Below are 20,928 nucleotides of genomic sequence, written 5' to 3' on the forward strand. Positions count from 1 at the left end.
ACCCACGAACCGTGAGATCGTGACCTGAGCTGAAGTCGGACGCTTAACCGACTGAGCCACCCAGGCGCCCCCCTCTTTTCATCATCCACTGGGGTAGGGCCCCCACACGATGCGGTATGAAGGGTGCCATCCGGCTCTTCCTGTCCGTAACCTTAAAATTCAGGAAGCATGATTTGCCCGCCCGGATAGAACAGCACGCTGTAATCAACAGGACTGTATCTGGTCATGGTATAGAGATTTGAAATGAGAAGAATTCCAAGCATTTATTTTTCTTTCATGCATTTTAGTCAAGAAACACATGAATCTTAAAGGTAAATACTTACACTGGAGAGGGAAGAAGATGCTAAGAAAATCGTTTGCTTAAAAATGTAAACATAAGTGTTATGGGGCGCCTGGGTGGCTCAGTCGGTTAAGCGTCTGACTCTCGACTTCAACTCAGGTTGTGATCTTGCATTTGTGATATCAAGCCCCACATCGGACTCTGTGCTGATGGCACAGAGTCCGCTTAGGATTCTCTCTGTCTCTCTCTCTGCCCCTCCCCTGCTTGCTCTCTATGTCTCAAAATAAATAAAAATAAATTTTAAAAAACCCTGCATTTTAAAAAATGTAGGGGCACGTGGGTGGCTCAGTAGTGAAGCGTCTGACTTTGGCTCAGGTCATGATCTCGTGGTCCACAGGTTTGTGCCCCACATCAGTGCTATAGCTCAGACCCTGGAGCCTGCTTTGGATTTTGTGTCTTCCTCTCTCTCTGCCCCTCCCCTGATTGTGCTCTGTCTCTGTCTCTCTCTGTCTCTCTCTCTCAAAAATAAATAAAAGCATTAAAAAATACAAATACAAATGTAAATGTACACGTTTAGCATGTCCCTGCCCAGGAGGCTCTCTGACACACAGGTCGTTACCCTCCAGATGGATTATAAGCTTCTGCCAACAGTTACTTCTGCTTGGTGCCCCTCCGTCGGCTCTGGCAAGCTCCCAAAACCAAATGGGGTAGATTTTCCCCACAGACACTGTCGGATTGCAGTCTGCGTTTCCATTTATTTTAAAAGAGTTACGATAGGCAACTATTTAATAAGTTACCCTATCACTAATGAGTTCTGAAAACAGTGCTTTTACTTAATGATCACCAACTTTCATGAAGCTATCAGAAACATACGGAAGACACAGGAAAGAATATCTATCCTATGCCTGATGGTCCGTGAGATCCATTCGCTGCAGCCTGTGCAGGTGAAGGTGTATTTGCTTGGTACCCTCCAAAAACCTCACACATCTATGCAGACAGTTGATCTGAGGCACAAAGATGGAAAAATGCTTGAACCTTCCCACTTGTTCACAAAATAATTTATATGCAAAGTGGAATTTTACCTTCCTTCTGGTCAATGTGTACTTTTAAGAGTTTAAAAATAAAATATAGGAAGTGGAACACCTGATAATTTCACTATATATATACATATACACACACACACACACACACACACACACACTTTACATATATAGTGCAATTATATATATATATATATATATAGTTTATTTTAAGAGAGACAGAGTGAGTTGGGGAGAGGGAGAGAGAGAATCCCAATCAGGCTCTGTACTGTCAGCGCAGAGCCCCATGCGGGGCTCGAACTCATGAACCATGAGATCACGACCCGAGCCAAAATCAAGAGTCGAATGCTTAACTGACTGAGCCTCTCAGGCACCCCTCATTTTTTATATCTCTATTGCCCGGTAGTTGCTTGCCAAAAATAGCTCTGATGGATGGGATGGAAGATCTGGTCTTTTTTAGCTTTTTCTGCCTTTTCTGTTTCTTAGATTTAGTGGTTGAAGGACTGCGCTGTGTAGCTTTATCCGGAGACCTCTGCCACAAATTTCTGCTGCTGGCAGAATCTAATACAGTGAGAGGAGTAGAAACGTGTGGAATACTCTGTGGAAAACTGGTATGGTCTTTGTTTCATATCTTTCTTCCCAAGATACACGTTCAGTAGTAATGGCTTTCTTGCGACAAGCAGAACAGAATAAAAGGATCCTAAGAGCTGCAAAAATTATGAAATTCTCTTTACCTGGATTAATGACACACGACTACTGGCATTATTAATGCAATGAATCCTGGGAAATGGATTGCACGATTTCAGGGGTACCGTACAAGCTGGTTGTGAAGAATGAGTGAAACCACATATTAAACCTTTGTTTAGAAAAATGATAGATTACAGGTCTTACAATTTCCAAAACCATCTAGTTTTCTAAATCAGAGTTCCATTGCAGTGGTTAGTTTCACATGTGTTTATGTAATTAACTCTAGCGGGTTTGATGGGTGACATCTTGCCACCCTTTTCAGACACATGTGGAATAAAATGAGGGTTTCAGACGGTAGTCTCAGGAAGCTGAAATCTTATAGCACCGGTCCCACTTACGTACGGAAGATTTCCTCCGAAATATGCGACGAAACGACAATGTCAAAACAAGGAGGACAGAAGAGAGAATATGCATAAGCCTCGCTTGCCTACTTGCAAGAAGGCTGAATAATGTTTCGTTGAAAGTGCCCTTCGTAGACTCATTTGGATATCAGTTTTCAATTCTGGGTCCAGGCACATTTTCTGTCCTGCGCATTCAGCGTGGGAACTGCTGCTTAGTTGAATAACACGCTTCAGTCGACACGCGTTCTCCTATCGTATTCCGGTTGTACATCTTCACTTTTCCTCCGGGAGAGACGAAGCACAGACAACAAGCACAAGAACACGGCCTGCCGCGGTCTCCCCACAGCCACCTTGTTTGCCCTTGGGGTGGGGGGCGGGGACTGTGGATGCTTCCTCTTCAAGACCATATGCTGTGCCTAGTTTGATGGGTTGATTGACTGATTCTTCATTCATTCTTCATCGGGCGACATGTGCTGAGTACCTGCGTTTGGCAGACGCGGGGCTTGGTGTCGGCATTTGTAGCCTAGAGCAGCCACAGTTTTTGCCTGTGACTCTCACATGGTGTCTGTGAAGAATCAGACAGGTGACTAGATATCGGTGGGGCCGGTGCTCTCCCTGGAAGTGCAGGGCATCATGGCCGTGTGTGACTGGGAAACTGACCTTGTCTGGGAAGGTCAAGAAGGGTTTCCCTGAGAAGTGACGTTTACGCCAGGCCTGAAGATAATACATAAAGTTAGCCATGAGAGGCGGGAGGGGCGATGGAGGGAGGAGTTACGATCCAGGCCGAAGGAACAGAGCCCCGTCAGAGCAGAGGGAAAGGGGTGCTTAGGGAGGAGTGGGCACCCGCTGTCAGCATGACGTCTGCCGCCTGAGGATCGCACCCGTTCTTCTCGGCCTTTTTCCTTCAACTCTTACCTTTTACCTGAAGGGAGTGGTTTGTTCTTCCTTTTTCTTTTTCTGAACGCAAATCCAGAACAGTACCTTAATTATGGGCAATCCCCGTGAGTAGCCCCAGTAGCAGAAGAAAATTAGGTCTGGAAGTGAAATTAAACATAATTAATAAAATAAAAACAAGACCATCGACCTCCACACGCCTTACAAACGTCCTTCAGTAAAACCACAAAAGCACTTAGTCTCCCGCATCAACCTGCTGCTGTTTTGTTCTGCATTTTTTCCACGGCAAATGTAATACATCAAGGCATTATTTATTAACTGAGCTATCGTGGACCAGCCTGGGATGCTAAGAACTCCTGTTTATTATACATCTTCCATTGTGAACATAGGTTTTGAGTTCCAGAGAGCTGATTCTCAAGTTTTTGGCAAAGAATCCATTTTTAAGAGTGAGGCTTTGATTTTGAGTGTCGATGGGTTGGGAGGTTGCAGGTGGGGGGACGGATGCTCTCTAGTCTTTTTCTTTTTTTTTAAATATTTTTATTTATTTTTGAGAGAGACCGAGTGTGAATGGGAGAGGGGCAGAGAGAGAGGGAGACACAGAATCCAAAGCAGGCTCCAGGCTCTGAGCTGTCAGCACACAGCCCGACATGGGGCTTGAAGTCATGAGCCGGGAGATCATGACCTGAGCCGAAGTCGGACGCTTAACCGACTGAGCCAACCGGGTGGCCCGGACGCTCTCTAGTCTTACAGAAAATCATTGTATTTCCATTTCAGGTTGTGGGTTTTTGTTTTTGTTTTTGTTTTTGTTTTTTTTTTCCCTTTCAGATGCTTGTTATCCTTTGTGCCAATTGTTTTCTAGACGCATAATGAATTTACTATCACCCATGTGATTGTGCCAAAGCAGTCTGCGGGGCCGGACTACTGTGACGTGGAGAATGTAGAAGAATTATTCAGTGTTCAGGACCAACACGGCCTCCTCACGCTCGGATGGATCCACGTACGTGTGACCTTTTTTCAGCTGCAGTTTCTGCTCAGTTTTCTGTGGGGTGCTGCTTGTCTCCTTGAGGACATGTAGCTTCCTTCAAATAGTTCCTTATTTGTAATTTTTTTCAAGTGTAACAAATGTCCTGTAATAAATGACTTGCTTTGATGATTTTTGTATGGCCTAATGGAGACCTAGTCAGAGTTTTAATTAATCTTGACTGCACTGTTATTGTTCTCTCTGCGTGTGCCATGGGTCAAAAGTAGATTATTTTAAGAAGATTGCTAAAAAATATTTCTTTCAAACAGATGTTTGTAAATGTCCGATAGGGACCATACATTCTTCCGCATCTCCCTTACAGGCCAAGGATGAATTTATCACTGCATAAACAGCCATGGTGGGGCCGAATATATTGGGTTCGAACCTCCACCAGGCCATCATAGAATCAAGAAAGGGCTTACGAATGAAAAGATTTGAGTGTAAATCTCGGCTCTGCTAAGAATTCTTTACAGAAATGTTGGCAAATGAAGCAATCTGGACATCAGCTTTTATCATCCATAGAACAGATGTCATAATAATTGACTTCATAATAATTGTCTGCGTTAGAATGAGATAACGTCAGTGAATTTTGAAGCACATGTTTCTAGGAACTCAGATAATTGTAGCCGTTGGTTTTGGTGACAGTGCTCTACTTTTCCTCTCCATGGTTTAATCTGTCTGGGAGGACACTTTTCTATTCAGTCTTATACGTTTGGACCTGGGGTAAGGACAACTCATCCCGTGATAGTGGGAATGAGATATGGCCAAGATTTTCAGGGCACATCCAAGAGCCCTTAAAGAGATATTAATGACCTCTTTGTACAAATTTTTCAACATTTTTATTTATTTTTAAGAGGCAGAGAGAGAGAGAGACAGAGAGAGAGAGAGAGAGAGAGGAGGGGGGAGGGGCAGAGAGAGAGGGAGACGCAGAATCTGAAACAGGCTCAGAGCCCAACTTGGGGCTCGAACCCACCAACCATGAGATCATGACCCGAACTGAAGTCGGACACTTAACCGACTGAGCCACCCAGGCGCCCCGATTAGTGACCATTTTTTATTTTACTTACAAGGATGCACTGAGTAGGGGCAGGACACATACTTAGATCCCTCACCACACGCACACTCAAAATCACCAAGCACTTGGTGCTATGTAATTTCAGAGGGTACAGGAGACTTTAGTCCCAGCTCTGCCTGGAGGTTACTACATTCTCTTAGTCTCCTCCTTGTTTCTAGGCAGGGCTAGTGAGTGCCCTGTCTCCCTCACTGGATTTGTGTGAGCCATAAGTAAGACACCAAGTGTGAGAGCCTTTGAAAAATACAATTGCCTCCCAAATGAAAGAAATTATTTCTAATGACGAGTTTGCAAAACTTCCCGAATATGTCTATTTGTTTGATTTAACAGTAAGTAATGTGCCTTACTGTGCGCTTAGAAATTGCTGAACTTTAAAAAAGTGTTTATTTATCTTTGAGAGGGGAGGAGGGGCAGAGAGAGAGGGGGACAGAGGATCCGAAGCGGGGTCCCCACTGTCAGCACAGAGCCCGATGGGGGTGGGGTGGGGGGCTCAAACTCACTAACCATGAGACCATGACCTGAGCCAAAGTCAGACGCTTAACTGAGTCTTCCAGGTGCCCCTAGAAATTGCTGAATTTTCAAGGCGCTGTTCAGTTTAATGTGATCTTCTGCGACAGGAATGCATTTTAAAGCAAAATAAATTGTAGCAAAGGAATTCTAACATAAACTGAGAAGGAACGACAGTCCATTATATTATACTTACATTGAAGAGTCAATGTTAGTTACTCTTACAAAACATTTGCCAAATTAAAAAACCGGTTTTCCCCGTATGACCTGCATATATAGTATAGGCAATAAGGAAGTTACATCATTTAGATGATGGATTTGGCCAAATTTTAGAAATCCGGGATTTTGCTTTTTGTTTATTTATTTCTCCACATCAAGTCATTGAAGTTCCATGAAAACGTGTTTAAAACCTATTCCTAAATTGTAATGGCTGGAAATGATGTTTTGTGATTTTTATTGACCTAATGGTGGCAACAGGTTCCAGAGCTAGTCAGGGGAAAGAAGGCCTGGATCAGAATCAGATAGGGCTGGGTTCAAATGTAGCCTTCCCGCCTTGACTGGCTCTGTGAACTTCTGCACGTTATTTACTCTTCTTCTTAGCTCAGTCTCCTCATCTGTAAAATGGGGATAATAACAGCACTTGTCCCATGTTGTTGTAAGAGTCGAAGGAGATAATACGTGGGAAGTGGTTCGTTCAGTGCAACGTTGTCCAGTTGCAGTGAATGGCATCGGCAGCCATCATCATCACGATCATGGTCATGGTCATTTTGATTTCCATAGAGGGGGTAGGGTGGGAACACCATTCTCCCGTGGGAGAGCTGCTGTTATCAGAGTAGAAGTGATTCTCTTGGCAGAAATGAGGGGCTCAGGACGCTCGTGGTGTGCGTTGAGTGTGCAAATAAATGGACAGGCCGCGTGATTTGTCTGTTTGACACTCTGTTTGCTTCTCTGCAGCACTAGAGTCCCTCTGAGTGACTCTTGCTTCCTCGCCAAGGCATGGACGGTTCTGCGCAGTGACAGGAGGTTTGCACTGAATCAGATTAACAGGCAGTTAGACCCCCTCTACTCAGACCCTCTCTAAAGATCTGGGTTTTAAAAACCAGGATAATTGCCAGTCTTCTGTTGACCTACGTCTTTATAGACTAAAACCAAGGGTAACTTTTTCCTCGCAGAACACGTATCTTCTGTAAATAGATTTCAATGGATTCTACCTTCATTCTATTAATTCTATAAAGTGAAGTGGAAATGAGTTGTAAAATTTTGCATTTCCTTAGCAGACGGTAGTTACGTGGAAAGGCCATGAAGCGATTTTTATCGGCCCATGGCCTTCAGTTAACAACGACAATATTAAAAGAAACAACAACAGCAATAATACAGCAACAAAAACAGCTAATGATTTTGATTCCTTTCCATGCGGTAGGCACTGTTCTAAGAACTTTACATGGATTGTCCCATTTAATTTTAATGTAGCAACCCCATGAAGAAAATGATTATTGTTCTTATTTTACAGCTGGAGAAGGGGACACGGGGGGTTAGGTAATCTTCTCAGTGTCATATAGGAAGTGAGGGTTGGGACCAGGACCCAGGCAGTCCATGCCAGGGACCTCGGTTTCCTGATTAAAAATGGTCACTTTCCTTTTTCAAGGGGAATTGGGGTTGACTGTGCATCACCCATGGCCTGAGCCAACATCAACACAGGTGCATGTATTTTCATACTCAAGTGTGAACCTCTGATTTGTCTCTCCTAAACACACGTTTGTATAGAGCCCCAAACCTGCAAGATACTTCTTTAGGTTTATAACCTCCCCTTCCTTCTTATCATATGGGTATTTACTTGCTGCGAAAGATTAGTTCCAAACCCCTTCAACAACTTGGAGAGTTCCATTCTCCCATTTGTAGGGAATGATGCATCCACGAAAAGATACACAGCAAAATGTGGGAAATTCATTGAAAACTTGCTTTTGTGTCCATAGTTTTGCATAAAGTATCTGTGAGTTTCCAGTCACAGCTCTGTTCCTGACCAGCTGTGTGACCACGGGCAAGTTACTTAAAGGAGACTTGGGATGCCCGTGTGTAAAATTGAGATAATAATGAAACTATCCCCTAGCTTCATTGTCATGATTTAATGAGAATCTCTCTCTCTCTCTTTTTTTTTTTTTGTTTTTATACATACTGTGTTAGCTAACACACACTGTAGTCTTGGCTTCAGGAGTAGATTCCCGTGATTCATCACTTACATAAAACTCCCAGTGCTCATCCAAACAAGTGCCCTCCTCAATGCCCATCACCCACTTTCCCCACCTCCCCAACCCCCATCCCCCATCAACCCTCAGTTTGTTCCATGTGAGTCTCTTATGGTTTGCCTCCCTCTCTGTTTTTATCTTATTTTTCCTTCCCTTCCCCTATGTTCATCCGTCGTGTTTCTCAAATTCCACATATGAGTGAAGTCATATGATATTTATCTTTCTGTCTTATTTCACTTAGCATAATACATTCTAGTTCCTTCCATGTTGTTGCAAATGACAAGACTTCGTTCTTTTTCATCACTGAGTAGTATGCCATTGTGTGTGTGTGTGTGTGTGTGTGTCTGAGTGGGTGTATATACCATATATATAGAGAGACTACTATATATATATATATATATATATATATATATATATATACACTTCTATAAAAGTAGAAATATCTGCCACCTGTAATTTCCTCCCGTGGGGCCTCCGTTTTCCACCCTGGTCTCACACGACAGTCAGCTGCCTCTTCCCCATTGTAGTCCAGCAGGTGCGTGGAGTTGGGTGTGTGTATATGTATATACATCTATATATACACATTAATTTCCAGTTCTGTCTTTTCCAATAAGCAGAAAGTACATGAACACTTCCAAAAGCCTCTTCTGCAAGTCTCGGTCATCCCAAAGATGCACAAAAGGAAGGGTGATGTCGTGACCCATTTTCTAAAATCCTTATTTAATTAACGATGGATTAATCACTGGAGTTTTCTCTCTGAACACGGGCTGTGGTCTTGGCTAAGACTCCACTCCTCCAGTGTGATTGTCCTCTTTTCTTTTTATAGACACATCCGACCCAAACTGCGTTCTTGTCCAGTGTTGACCTTCACACTCACTGTTCCTACCAGCTCATGTTGCCAGAGGCCATCGCCATTGTTTGCTCACCGAAGCATAAAGAGTAAGTGCGCCGATCCATGGGGTCCAAGTAAGGCTTTTGCTTGGGGCTGCTGGTGGCGCTTAGATAGGCAGGTGCACCGTGCCCTTGGGAAGAGATTGGTGCCAACCAGCTCCCTTTATACCTGTAGCTCTGTTGTCTCTTCCTTTCTACGGTCCTTTCCGTAGTAGAATCACTGGCTCTATTTAGTGACGACATTATTCCGGGTTGCCTTTTGAGATCTTACTTCTACTGTATCGTCTCCTGTTGAAAGACAATTTCCAGCCTTAGCTGAATTACCTCCAAAGCCTTTCTAGGTTTGGGAGACAGTGGTTATTGTCGAATGATTATGAGCAGAGGAGTCAGACAGACTTCGAGTGGAATCCCGGCTCCACACTCACGTGGTGTGTGTCTTTCGGGATACGTGACCGCTCTGAGCCTTGGTCTGTTTATCCTTGACACCTGCCCAGCGGGACTGATGTGAAGAAGCGGCTACGTGGCAGTCGGCCTAAAGGGCTTGGCACAGTGACTGGCACCGTAGCTAGCGCTCGACAAATATTTGCTGTTTCTATAAACAGTATTCACGTTATTAGAAAAAGTAGAAATATCCACCACCTGTAATTTCCTCCCATGGGGCATCAGTTTTCCACTCTGGTCTCACACGACAGTTCAGCTGCCTGTTCCCCATTCTAGCCCAGCAGGTGCATGGAGTTGGCGTTGGCCCCCTGGGGGTTTCTCTCTGGGCCAGTTATTGCAAAATCGGCTCAAACTATCTCTGTGGACTTCCTGGTTTTGTGGTTTCTGTCTCCGTCCCGTTTTGAGGAAAATGTATCCTTGGGCCATTCAAACAAAGCCCCTGGAAAGCCAAATGATCCTTAACTTTTGTACATTTGTTCCCACCCTGGAACAGCACGGGGATCTTCAGGCTGACCAACGCCGGCATGCTCGAGATTTCTGCCTGTAAAAAGAAGGGCTTTCATCCACACACCAAGGACCCCAGGCTGTTCAGTGTGAGTAGGCTGTGTTGACTATTTTTTTAATGTTTTATTTTTGAGAGAGAGAGGGAGGGAGAGAAACTGTGAGCAGGGGAGGGGCAGAGAGGGAAAGAGACACAGAATCTGAAGCAGGCTCCAGGCTCCGAGCTGTCAGCACAGAGCCCGATGTGGGGCTCAAATTCACGAACCGCGTGATCATGACCTGTGCCGAAGTCAGACGCTCAACCAACTGAGCCACTCAGACGCCCCGGTGTTGACTATTTTTTACAGATACTTGTTTTTCACCTCTTCCTTTCTTTTTTTAAGGAGAGAAACAGTAGGAGTATGATATGGATAAAACACTGTACTGCTCAGTTTGTTGTTTTCTTATCCCAAAAATTAATCTTTGTAGGTATTTCTGGTTTCTTTGCACTATTAATTTATTTACCAGAGAATGCCAGTATTTCTATAGCAGACTTGATATGCCTAAAGTTACTTTTCCATTTGGGCATGGAAATAGAGTTTTCCTCAGCCTCCTTACAATTAAAGAAAATGATGCTAAATGTCTTATGAATTATTTCTGCTCGATGGGGCCACATTAATTTTTTCATAATGGTTCAATGAAAACTGTAATCGTAATTCTTTTTTAAAAAATTTTTTAATGTTGGTTTACTTTTGAGAGAGAGAGAGAGAGAGAGAGAGAGAGAGCACGAGCAGGGGAGGTGCAGAGAGAGAGGGAGACAGATTCTGAAGCAGGCTCCAGTCTCTCAGCTGTCAGCACAGAGCCCAGTGCAGGGCTCGAACCCACGAACTGTGAGATCATGACCGGAACCCAAGTCAGACGCTTAACCGACCGTGCCACCCAGGGGCCCCTGTAATCATACCTGCTGATTGGCTTGGATTTCGCCCAAAAGAAACATTATTTGACTCCATCTTTCCTCCTAACTGCTTGCGGGCTGGTTCCCTGGCTGGAACGTCAGAGAAACATTATTTTGAAGTTAGAATCTACTTAAAATGAAAACTACTTGGCAACTTTTGTAAATCCGTTCGTGCCAGAAATGAATGAACACGATTCTGTCCGTTCTGATCGGGAACCTTTTCAAAATTGGGAACATTTTTATATCAGGGAACTCCTATCCCCTCTCTGACGAGAACCGTGTTAATTAAACCTTATGATGTAAAACCAATTTCTTCTTACCTAGATATGCAAACATGTGTTGGTAAAAGACATAAAAATAACCATGCTGGATCTAAGGTGACGTGTTCTGAAGATTAGTACCGTCAACACCCGACATCTACCCATGGACGTGTGGTTGCCGAATTTTCTTAAGATGTTTCCTGAAGTGACTGATATTTTATATTTATACGTTTTAGATCAGAAAGTTTGATATTTATTGCTCCTGCACATTTTGAAGTTCTCTTTTTGAGTTGCCCTGTCTCCGGAGAGGTCACAGTGCTTTTACGTCAGTACCTGTGAATGTACTCAAATACCATGACCAGATAATAAATCGTGCTGCAAACAACAATATGTCCAGTATTTGTAGAGGTCTCTGCGCATGTTTTCAGATCTTTAGCTGTTTCGCTGTATTCTTTAACTCGCTCCTGAAACATGTGATTCCAAACAAGAAATTCTGAGTGCCAGGAGGTCCGCAAGACAGGCCATCTGGTTCTGCAGTCATTCCCCCCGGCGGAAAAAGATGAGCAGTTTTCACGTGCGAGAAGAAACATGCCCGCAGGTGGTAGAGCCGTCTTTCGTTCAATGTCAGCAAGTCCGGCTCAGAGATCCGTCTGCGGGGGTCCTAATGGACGAGACCAGAACGGTGAGCTCAGGGAGCAGGTGTCCGAGGGCTTGAGGTAGCAGACGATTCATTAACTTGATTTAGGTGACTGAACGCAGAAACGCTTGAGAGAAGAATAGAAAAAAAGAGTCAGATTAAAGTGGACGGCTTGTTACCGTGAAAGTCAACGGGGGTGATGGGGAGGAGAAATGAAGTGTAGGAAATACCTGATAATTTTCAGCCGAAAAGAATAAATAAGAGAATAATTTGGAAAGCACGCTTGCAATGAAAAGTATCTGCATATAAATCAAGGCATGGGAAATTGGAAGACAAATCTCTTTTTTTTTTTTTTTAATTTTTTTTTTCAACGTGTATTTATTTTTGGGACAGAGAGAGACAGAGCATGAACGGGGGAGGGGCAGAGAGAGAGGGAGACACAGAATCGGAAACAGGCTCCAGGCTCTGAGCCATCAGCCCAGGGCCCGACGCGGGGCTCGAACTCACGGACCGTGAGATCGTGACCTGGCTGAAGTCGGACGCTTAACCGACTGCGCCACCCAGGCGCCCCAAGACAAATCTCTTTAAACTGAATAAGGTTAACAAATACGATGTTATGGTGTAATCAGGCTTGGATTGGGATTTGTGACTGGTACCTAGATAATAAAAACATTTACCTGGATCAAAAGATAGGGATGAAATACAAGGAATAGGAGGTTTGTGTGCTATGTAGGCAAATTGAATTAGTGGGAAAAACCTAAGAATGGAAACAGTTGTGGAGACAGAGTGTAACCTTATTGAGAGGTAGAACATTTGAAGAGGTAATTAAGGTGAGATGAAGCCACTAGAGGGTCCTAATCCGATATGGCTGGTGTCCTGATGTGAAGAAGAGATTAGGACAGGGACCCAGAGGGAAGACCAGGGGAGGACACAGGGACCAGACAGCCCCCCACAGGGAAGGATGCTTCCGAAGAAACCAAAAGTGCCAATGCCCTGATCTTAAACTTCCGGCCTCCAGAGCTGTGAGAAAATGAATGTCTGTCCCTTACACTACTCAACCTGTGGTATTTTATTAGGGCAGTCAAGCAAACTAATACAGCACTCGATAAATGTTTACTGAAGTTGTTTGTTTTCTTTTTTCTCACAGACGGAATTGAAAATGACTTTCTTTGTTGTCATGCAGAAATGACTCTCTTGTCCGCAGACCTTGTCAATTATAGACAAGCAAGGCAGGATGTCTGTGGGTTATTCTCCGCTCCTGAAATTGCTCCTGGATTCTCTCGAGAAGTATTTTGTTTGAGGAGCGACTGGCATCCTGTTTGAGGTGCGGTGTCAGTTAAGGTTGTATCATAGGGGTGGTCCGTGTCTCTCCCCACTCCATTCCATGCTGCAGCCACACAGGTCACACTGGAGGATACGTTGTCACAACCACTCGGACCGGGACTGAGGTTTTCATTGGGAAACCAGCCACCATGGCCTCAAAACATGGGAAACAGGTGTTTCTCACCTGACACATGTTACAGAATTAGGTAGCAAGCGAATGTCTTCTGTGAAGAAGATGCTTGAGACATGTCATGGGTTTGGCACAGATCAAGGAAGAGAGGCAGACATTCAGCTCCTTTTTCTTCTTAGAAGAAGTTAGCTGGTTATTTGTTGAGAAAACAAATAGACGAAACACTCTTCTCTGTTCCTGTAAGCGACATGTTTCCTTTTTGAGTGTCTTGGCTCTTCATGAGGCAAGAAGGTGCTTTCCTTGGGGACAGCTGACAAAATCATTGGTTAGTGGCTTTTAGAGATTCATCATACGGATGTCCGAGAAGACTCGTTTTTTTGAATTATCGAAAGGCATGTCTTCGTCTGGGTTGCTCTCGTGGAAATACCATAAGCTGGGTGGCTTAACCAATGTTTATTTCTCACAGCCCTGGCGGCCCGAAGTCTGAGAGAAAGCCAGCGTGGTTGGGTTCTGAGTGAGGGCTCTCTTGCAGGTTTACAGACCGCTGCCTTCATGCCATGTCCTCACATGGTGGAGAGACCTCATCTCTCTCCTTTAGAGTCTCTTCTTATAAGGGCTTATCATGAGGGTTCTACCCTCATGATTTAATCACGTCCCAAAGGCTCCACCTCCAGACACCATCCCCCCAGGGATTAGACTTCAACGTATGGATTTGGGGGGAGGGGAGTACAAACGTTCAGTCCGTAGCAAGGAAAGTGCCAAATAGCTAATAGTTTATCCATTTGCCATGTGTTGTGGAAGCTGTCCTGTCCATCTCCCGAATCCCATAATTACATTAAATAGTACCATTCATGAGAGTGTGAATCGCTGTTATTCTATTCCCTGTGATCTGGTGTTAAAATGCCTTCGAATAGTTTTACAGAATTACTCATTATGAAGATAGTTTTCAGAAAGAATGGCCGGGTGATTAAGTCATACTAGGTCTCAGATTTCAAGAACAGACTTCTTGAAAGAAAGGGTTTTTTTAAATTAAAGCAATATATTTTATACTAATAATGATTTATAATTATGCTTTTCATTTTGTAACAATTAAAAAAATTTTTAATGTTTATTTATTTTTGAAGGAGAGAGAGAGAGAGAGATACAGAGCATGAGCGGGGGAGGGGCAGAGACAGAGGGAGACACAGAATCCGAAGCAGGCTCCAGGCTCTGAGCTGTCAGCACAGAGCCCGACGCGGGGCTCAGACTCACCAACCTGATCATGACCCGAGCTGACATCAGATGCTTAACAACTGAGCCACCCCATAATTTTATAATATTTTTATATTTAGAAGAATTTAATAAAATCCATATGCGTGTACAAGTTTGAATGGTCAAAGGGGAGCTGGAGAAATGGAAGGGATAAAAATCTAGGGGAGGGAACATTATGGAGAAAGGAAACGAGCCAGAATTCAGGGTGAAGTTGTTTGGGACGGTACAGAGGATGAGGGACAGAAAACAGAATAACAGAGAAGGGCCTGGGGGAGGGGAATGGGGACGGGCTGAGTGTTGTAGACTGGCTGTGCTGAATTCTTTGAAGCAAATACCGTGGGCGTTATCTAGACCAAAAGACTGTCTAAAACCATGGAGATCCTTTTTCTCCTCCGTCAAGGGAGATTACCTATACCCCTGCAGTGACTGTGAAAATGAAAAATGGTTTATTCCAGTTTTCACGGTCCTCGTGGGTCCTGGATGTACCAGGGGATTGAGTGATGACGCCATACTCTCGAATCTGAAGAGGATGTGTAAAATTCTCCTGTGCAGTTATTCCAAGAGAGAAAAGCGTTGACAGATGGTTCGAAAAAAAAAAAAGTTCCATAACGTTTTCTCTCAAGAAGACGCTGATGCACCAGGAAAACATAACAAAACAAGTAGAAGACATTTGCTGTATTCCTGTCTTCAAACCTACAGAAATAAAGTATATGTTTGGTTCAGCTTGGTCTGGAAATGAAGTGTATGAATTACTGATTTAGCAGGTTCCTTTCAGCAATAAAATTTTACACTTACTGAAGTTTTTTTGCAGGGCCACACATTATTTTTATTTTTTTCTTTGTAAAAAACTATTTGTGGAGGTAAAATTCATGCAACATAAAATTAATCATTCTTAAATTTACTTATGTATTGTTATTTATTTCTGAGACAGAGAGAACACAAGTGGGAGAGGGAGAGGGAGGGAGAGAGAGTCCCAAGCAGACTCCCCGACGGGGGTCAATCCCACAACCCCGGGATCATGACCGGAGCTGAAATCGAGAGCCACCCCCATATTAATCATTTTAAAGCGACTAATTCAGTGACATTTAGTACGTATGCAGTATATAGTGCAACCAGTACCTCTGTCTAGTTCCAAAACATTCCCGTCACTCCAAGTAAAACCCCAGACCCATTAAGCTGTTCCTCCCACTTCCTTCCCTCTAGCTTCTGGCAACCGTTGATGCCCGTGGTTTCTATGAATTTATCTACTCTGGGTGTTTCATATCCTTGGAATCGTACAATACGTGAACTTTTGCGTCTGGTTTCTTTCACTTTACGTGAGTCTTGAAGGTCTGTCCACATCATACCACGTATCAGCGCTTTCTCCCTTTTTATGGCTAATATTCCATCGTATGGGTATGCCACAGTTCAACTGTCCATTCATCCAATGGTGGATGATTGGCATGTTTTCACCTTTTGACTACTGTGAATAGTGCTCCCATGAACATGTACTTTTTGAGTATCTGTTTGCATTTTGGAGGGTCTATACATAGGAGTAGAATTGCAGGGTCATATGGTAATTCTATGTTTACCTTTTTGAGGGACCGCCAAACTGTACTCCACAGAAAACAGAAGCCGAACCATTTTACGTGCCCACCAGCAATGTACAAGGGTTCCAATTTCTCCGCATCTTTGCCAACACTTTGTCTTATGATAGATGTGTTTTGTGGTGTCCCATAGTGGTTTTGACAGAGCGGTACGTTATTGACTTAATTCTGTGAAAGTCAAATTTTAATAATAAAATCAGAGCCGATGATGAAGACGCCCGAGGCTCCCAGAACCTTCTGTCATCACATGCTTGTTATTGTGGAGCACCCAGGCCCAGGCATTCGTCAAGTTCACTAGAACATGTTCAGAAGAAGAATTTTATCTTATCAAGGATGGTCAACTCTTCTGGGGTGGGTAGGATTAGAAATACAGAAGAGAGATCAACCAACAACAGCCATGCTAATGGCATCTAAATCCTACTTTGGCTTTGCGTGAGTCAGTGGTTTATGCCTTCGCATGGAAGAGGGCTCCCTGGGGACGTCCATCTGAAATCACAAACTTTTCCTTTTTTAAAAAAAAAATTTTAATGTTTATTCTGTGAGAGAGAGAGAGAGAGAAAGAACGTGAGCAGGGGAGGAGCAGAGAGAGGGAGACACAGAATCGGAAGCAGGCTCCAGGCTCCGAGCTGTCAACACAGAGCCCGATGCGGGGCTCGAACTCATGAACCCTTTGATCATGACCAAAGTCGGACGCTCAACTGACGGAGCCACCCGGGCGCCCCAGGGCAGGTGATGCCATTTTGTAGAGGAAGGTCTGATGTTAAACAATTTTAGGGCATTTCTTAAGGTGTTTCAGGTTGTGGCATATGCAGAGAGATCTAAAAGGGGAGGCAAGAATCAATCCAATGACAAGACAGAGGAATGAACTTCAAAACGAAATGTGGAGGCAAAGAAAGAGACGTGACCTAAGAAGAATATGAAAATACCATCTTTTGACTGGTGTGTCTACAGTGCCCTATATTTTTCTCTAAGGATGGGAAATCTGCTTGAGGATTTCTGAACTTCAGGCTTCCGAAAAACTGCCCTTAACTACGCTATGTAAGAGCCTCTGTCGTCATCAGTTTTGCTTAAAGGTAGCCTATGCCACAAAGGCAACCAGGCAAGCTGTAATCATTCGTATTCCCTTCGGTCTTCAAAGGGGCCATGAAGTTATCACGAGAACATTCTAGAATAGCTGTCACCACCGGAAACAAATTAGAGAGGTGACAGTGCCGGGGTGTTCATTTCCGAGGTGCATTTCTGGAAAGGAGAAGAAGAATTTACCCCTCCAGATGAGGTGGTTGTGAATGGCAAATGAATCAGATACCGACTGTCTCACTCAAAATGGTCTTCATTTCTTACAATTGCTGTCTGACTTCGGGCCAGACACTTCACGGGCAAAATGTGGCGAACTCTGCTTTGGGAAATTACAATCAGGTCGTAGTCAAACTTCCAGAGTGTGTGCGTGGTTCAGTTCTTGGGAGATCTCTTTTCTGTTCCACGCGGGTGCACACTGTCCCTTCTCTGGGCCTCTGCCGGACACCCACGCCATGGACACCCCATTTCCCCTTCCCGAGCCTCAACACCCCTCCCCCCCCCCACCCTTTTTTCCCGGTTAATGCTTATTCTTTACGCCTTCTCTCAAGCATTACCTCCCCAGGGAGGCCTCCCCGGAGCCCCTGGCTGTAAGATACCCCACATGCATGTGTCCACTTTTGGAATCCTCCCAGGGCACCCAGCCACCTGTTCAACGTCCATCTTCCTCGTAGACCGAAAGTTCCATGCGGGCAGAACCTTGCCCCTTGTCTTCATGGCGCTCGCACCTGCCCCAGTCTTCACTGACAGCAGGTGCTCTGGAGACGGTACCTGAGTTAACCTGGGTCTCCCAGGGATGAACAGTGCTTGCCCTCTGGTTTTCGTGAGCTCATGAGGAACAGCCACACCTAGGGCTGCCCTCCTCCTCCTCCTCCTCCTCCTCCACCTCCTCTTCTCCATCTCTTTTTTTCCCTCCAAATCTTTTTGAATAGGCTTAGTCGCAGCCGTGGCTCCTGATGGAGCTGTGTGCATTGGCTCAGACAGCCTCCTCCCTCACCGCAGTCAGGAACTCTTCTCCAGGCCGTTGTGTGTCCGAAATCCTACTGGAGAGCCTCGAGCTCAGCCTGGCTGCAGGAATGATGCCACACTGACGACAAAGACTTAGGTTGCTGGTTTCATCTCCTCGAGATTCATCTCGGGCTCATCCACGAGACCCTGTCCAGCCCTTCGAATCACGGGGCATCTTATGGAATCAAGGGGAGGAGGTGTTGCTCTAGGACTGTGCACGGTGCGGAGACGCTGAAGCTGGGTGCTCACAAGGAAGGGGCGACTCACTTAGGCTCATTTAGTGAGTGGTTCTGGCTCTCCTGGTCGCGGCCTCTGGCCACGGCTCCTTCAGATCCTCGGACTATTCCAAGCCCTCATTCGCTGACCAGAGAGCCCACATCCTCTGATGGTGGATACGAGTAGGACAGTGCGGGGATTTGTTTTACTTTATGTAAACTCTGCAGTGATGACGGGAACGGTTGGTGATTTCTGCCTCAATTACCAAAGCGATCTGGCTGCGAGGTGTCTGCACTAATGCCTAAGTTCAAGTGTAGGACATAGGGAGCGCCCTTGCCCGGTAAGTGTAATCCTGCAACTGGGAAATTTCCTTCAGTCACAGCATGTTACAGTGCTTCTCAAATTTTGATGTGCAAAAGAGGCATCAGAGAAATCTTTTTTAAATATTTTGAGAGAGAGAGAGAGAACGAGCCTGGGAAAGGCAGAGAAAGAGAGAGAGGGAATCCCAAGCAGGCTCCACACCGTCAGCGCAGAGCCTGATGTGGGGCTCAAACCCACGACGGTGAGATCATGACCTGAGTTGAAATCAAGATTTAGATGCTCAACCGACTGAGCCCCCCGGGGGCCTCTCACCAGAGAAATCGGACGAAAACTCAAGCCCCTAGCCTCGGTTCCAGAGATTCTAGCTCAGTACGCTTTGGTTATGACCCAAGAATGTGTCCATTTAAAAGGAGCCCCCGATGACGTTGACCTGTATGGCCTACTCCTTGAGACACAGCAGCCTAGTAGCTAAGAACCGGGCTTGGAACCAAGGTCAAGTTGCCCCTCTGCCAGGGGCAGGACCACTCACAGCTTCAGTTGCTTCATCTGTTAAAGGGCGGGAAGAATACCAAGTGCACAGGGCTCTTGTGGGATAAAATGAGGTCCTAGTGTAAAGGTTTGGTATAGAATCTGCTCAGGACAGTTCCCAGCACACGTCAGCTCTTTTTATATGTGGTATTCGTCTTCAGTAGCTCAAGCGACAGGGCCAGAGAAGCGTGGACCTTCTGGGCCAAACAGATATTAAATCTTGCGTAAATCTCTGCGGTAAGATGCCGCGATGGACAGAGAGCCCTCACTCGAAGGACCCCCAGTGGTTGCTGATCCCCCTCGGACTTTCACACACGGGACGAGCGGCCCCCAGCTGGATTATCCGCCGAGGACGCCAAGCAGCCTGGGCAGAAAAGCACTTGAGAGGAAGGGCCTTACGGGTAGGGAAGATGTCTCTGTGCACCTTGGCACCTCCCAGGCCAAATCGGTAAAAGAGAAGTCGAAGTTGGCAGCTCTTCCTAATGATGAAATTAAGGGAACGTCTGTTTCTTCATCTGTGAAATGGACGCGATCACAAGATTGTGCCCACATCGTTCTGAAGGACACACGAGGGAGGATATTTATAAAATCCCCTGTATGATGACGGACACAGTGGTCCTCGGCTAGTATTGCTAACGCCCCCCTTCCTTCTCGTGTGAATAGATCCAGAGCCTCCTTTTCAGGCACAGATATTGATCGGGGGGAGGGGAACCGATGATCCAGATGTGTAATGAGAGTTTAGAGCACTGTTTCTTGTTTTTGAAAAAAAATCTGTTTCCTCTGAAAGACTTAAAAGTCACACTTTCTTCTAACATACAGATGGTCCCAGCTCACAATGGTTCGACTTAAGGATGGTGTGAAAGCAAAAAGCATTCAGTAGAAACTGTACTTTGAATCTGAATTTCGATCTTTCCCCGGGGCTAGTGCTCTGTGTGGTTCCCCCTCTCCCGAGGCTGGGCGGGAGCAGAGAATACAGCTCGTGGGGTCAACGACAGACCCCTTCCCGCCACTCTGTACCCATATCCTGTCTTTCACTTTACAGTATTTCATAAATTATATGAGACACCCAACACCTTTTTAATATATGAAATAGGCTTTGTGGTAGATGATCCTGCCCAACTGGAGGTTACTGTAAGTGTTCTGAGCACGTTTCAGGTCACCTGGGCTAATTTCCAACGTTCGGTAGGTTTAAGTACGGAAAATGCATTTCAACTTACGATGTTTTCAACTCGGGTTGAATTTGTGGGGCTGTAACCTTGTTGTAGGTCAAGGAAAACCTGTATATTTATTATGTTTCGTATGTGTTTAATATATATTATAATCAGACATCTGTGCGTGTGTAATACACAAAGTTACTATTCTGTATTCGCATATAAGGCTACCGGTACTGAGGTCGTAAGACAGCAAAGTGATATAATGGCCCGGCAGGTTGTGAAGTCACTGTGGGTTATCCTACTGATACACTTTCATCCCTGTTTCCATGTACCTGTGTATTTTCAAATTCTTTCCGCTTAGAGCATTTAGTTGGAACTTCCCAGGTTAGTGTGAGTGAACCTTTTCCTGGGAAGCGTCCACGTCCACGGCCCTGTCATGTCCTGGGATGTGCCACCAGAGGGAGCCACGATGTAACGGGTAAGGTCCCCCTACAGAAACCTGAGAGGGGCAGAGGCCAGGGCCGCAGG

General features: G+C 45.0%; 1 protein-coding gene across 3 annotated transcripts in view; it reads left to right on the forward strand.

The window, feature by feature from the left end:
- STAMBPL1 (STAM binding protein like 1) overlaps positions 1–11,560 on the forward strand; it is a 48,246-nt gene extending 36,686 nt beyond the window's left edge. For all 3 annotated transcript variants that reach the window (XM_086679543.1, XM_086679544.1, XM_086679545.1), the window contains 5 exons: positions 1,807–1,931; positions 4,162–4,299; positions 8,972–9,084; positions 9,971–10,070; positions 11,237–11,560. In XM_086679543.1, coding sequence (XP_086535669.1) covers positions 1,807–1,931; positions 4,162–4,299; positions 8,972–9,084; positions 9,971–10,070; positions 11,237–11,293 — 533 coding nt within the window. In that variant the 3' untranslated portion in view covers positions 11,294–11,560. The remainder of the gene's footprint in view (positions 1–1,806; positions 1,932–4,161; positions 4,300–8,971; positions 9,085–9,970; positions 10,071–11,236) is intronic.
- The last annotated feature ends 9,368 nt before the right edge of the window (positions 11,561–20,928 follow it).

The sequence above is a fragment of the Puma concolor genome, chromosome D2 (assembly GCF_028749965.1).
Source record: "Puma concolor isolate L17-30 chromosome D2, mPumCon1.1.hap2, whole genome shotgun sequence".
In the NCBI taxonomy this organism is placed as follows: Eukaryota; Metazoa; Chordata; class Mammalia; order Carnivora; family Felidae; genus Puma; species Puma concolor.